This window comes from Arachis ipaensis, chromosome B10 (genome assembly GCF_000816755.2).
Source record: "Arachis ipaensis cultivar K30076 chromosome B10, Araip1.1, whole genome shotgun sequence".
NCBI classification, from domain to species: Eukaryota; Viridiplantae; Streptophyta; class Magnoliopsida; order Fabales; family Fabaceae; genus Arachis; species Arachis ipaensis.
This window is the reverse complement of record NC_029794.2, coordinates 125,930,135-125,931,901: the sequence shown is the minus strand read 5'-3', so window position 1 is coordinate 125,931,901 and position 1,767 is coordinate 125,930,135. Positions and strand designations below refer to the sequence as shown.

At 23.9% G+C, this 1,767-nt stretch overlaps 1 protein-coding gene across 1 annotated transcript in view; it reads right to left on the bottom strand.

The window, feature by feature from the left end:
- The window catches only part of LOC107621435 (serine/threonine-protein kinase BIK1-like), a 7,220-nt gene that overhangs the window by 2,668 nt on the left and 2,785 nt on the right, over nucleotides 1-1,767 (bottom strand). Inside the window, exon 3 of the mRNA XM_016323458.2 lies at nucleotides 1,469-1,604. Within this exon, the coding sequence (XP_016178944.1) occupies nucleotides 1,469-1,604 (136 nt within the window). The remainder of the gene's footprint in view (nucleotides 1-1,468; nucleotides 1,605-1,767) is intronic.

Genomic DNA, 1,767 nt, shown 5'->3' with positions numbered 1-1,767 from the left:
TCACATTTAATGAAAAAAGGAGTTAAGACTAACTTGATGCATTTTTTTCAAATTTAAAAAAATAAAATAGTGAAATTAGAATATCAAAAATTAACTTGATGTGCTGTTAATTTTAAAAATCACGGTAGAACTTATTAGCAATAAATTACTAATTACTTATTACTATTATACTCTTTATTTCATGTATATTGTGAAACAACAACAAGAAGAGGAGGAAAAAATATTGTACCACAAAGAAAAGTTTGTAAACAGGTTTTAAAAAGAGTTCTAATTAATACATTCATAGAAGTGATAATTATATTATATGCTACATATATACATTAACATTAACTGAAGCCCTTACAATTTTCAATCCACATATTATCAACAAGGTATATATCTATCTGAATTAAGTTATCAACATATAACAACCTCATAAACATAAATTTACATTTGATTTGCAGAAAACTATGAATTTCAGTTTTACAAAAATTAATGTAATAATATTTCATATTTGTATGCTATCACAAGGACAAAGAGTGTGTTTCTCATTCTCAATAGGATAGGGAGGAGGGTTATTAGCTTTTTTTCTTAGAGGAGGAAATAATACTTAATAATTTTTATTTTATATAAAGAATGATAAGCTAAGATTTACTTTTAATTTTTACTCTATCTTAAATAAAACGCAAATCATATATAGTGTATATATAAAAGGAAATTAATATTTATGAAGTACCTAACAAATATACATATATGTACAATATATATTATCTATTTATAATATTTAAGCATTTGAATAAGTAAAAGATTGATTAGAATTATACCATTAAAGAATTATGATGAAAAGTGCTACATACAAGATGTATGTACATTTATATAGCTATAAGAGGAATAGAAGTTTTATGAACACATCAAAATCTCGATATGTGACATCAAAGCTGCATTAGTTCTTGGAGTTAAAGAAACAAAAAAAAAAAAAGAAAGAAAGAGACAATAATGATCATAATTCTTTTTCTCTGCACTACTCCAATAGTGTAGATTTTTTTAGTATCTTAAAATGAACATGTGCTGAAATAACAAACTCCTTATTGTCATGAGATTAAAACCAATAATGGTTTGTTCATAAATTTTAGTTTGATTTGAGTTAAAAAAAAAAGGAAAAGATTTTAAAAATAAAATGAACTTCTATATATATATATACACACTCCCTTTTATTTTTATTTTTTTTTTCATAATTAGATAGCTATTAAGTATTAACTCTCAATGAAAAGAGAGAGTAGTAGTTAAAGATACTGTAATTTTATTCAAGAAATCTTATATATATAGTTAAACAAAATAAATCGAAGCCAATATAATCAGTATGTTCGATAAATAATCTAAACAAATAAGGTAATTAGCATGCAAATAATAAATCAAACATCTCTTTAATAATAATAATAATAATAATAATAATAATAATAATAATAATAATAATAATATATAGACTTACTCCTAAAGAGATGGGATTCAAGGCTTCCACGAGGCATGAACTCATAAACAAGCAGCATCTTATCATCTTCATTGCAAAATCCAATTAGTTTCACTAAATTTGGGTGCTTTAGCTGACTCAGATAGTTTACTTCAGCCTGCCATGTACACAACCATCTATCACTCAAAACACTTTCATAGTTTAAAAACATATATTATATATATATAAAGAAAGAGAGAGGATGAATGACATATTTTAAGGATCTCTTACAATCTGTATTTGAGTGTAAATCGTTTTTTTATTAACATAATCAACATAGT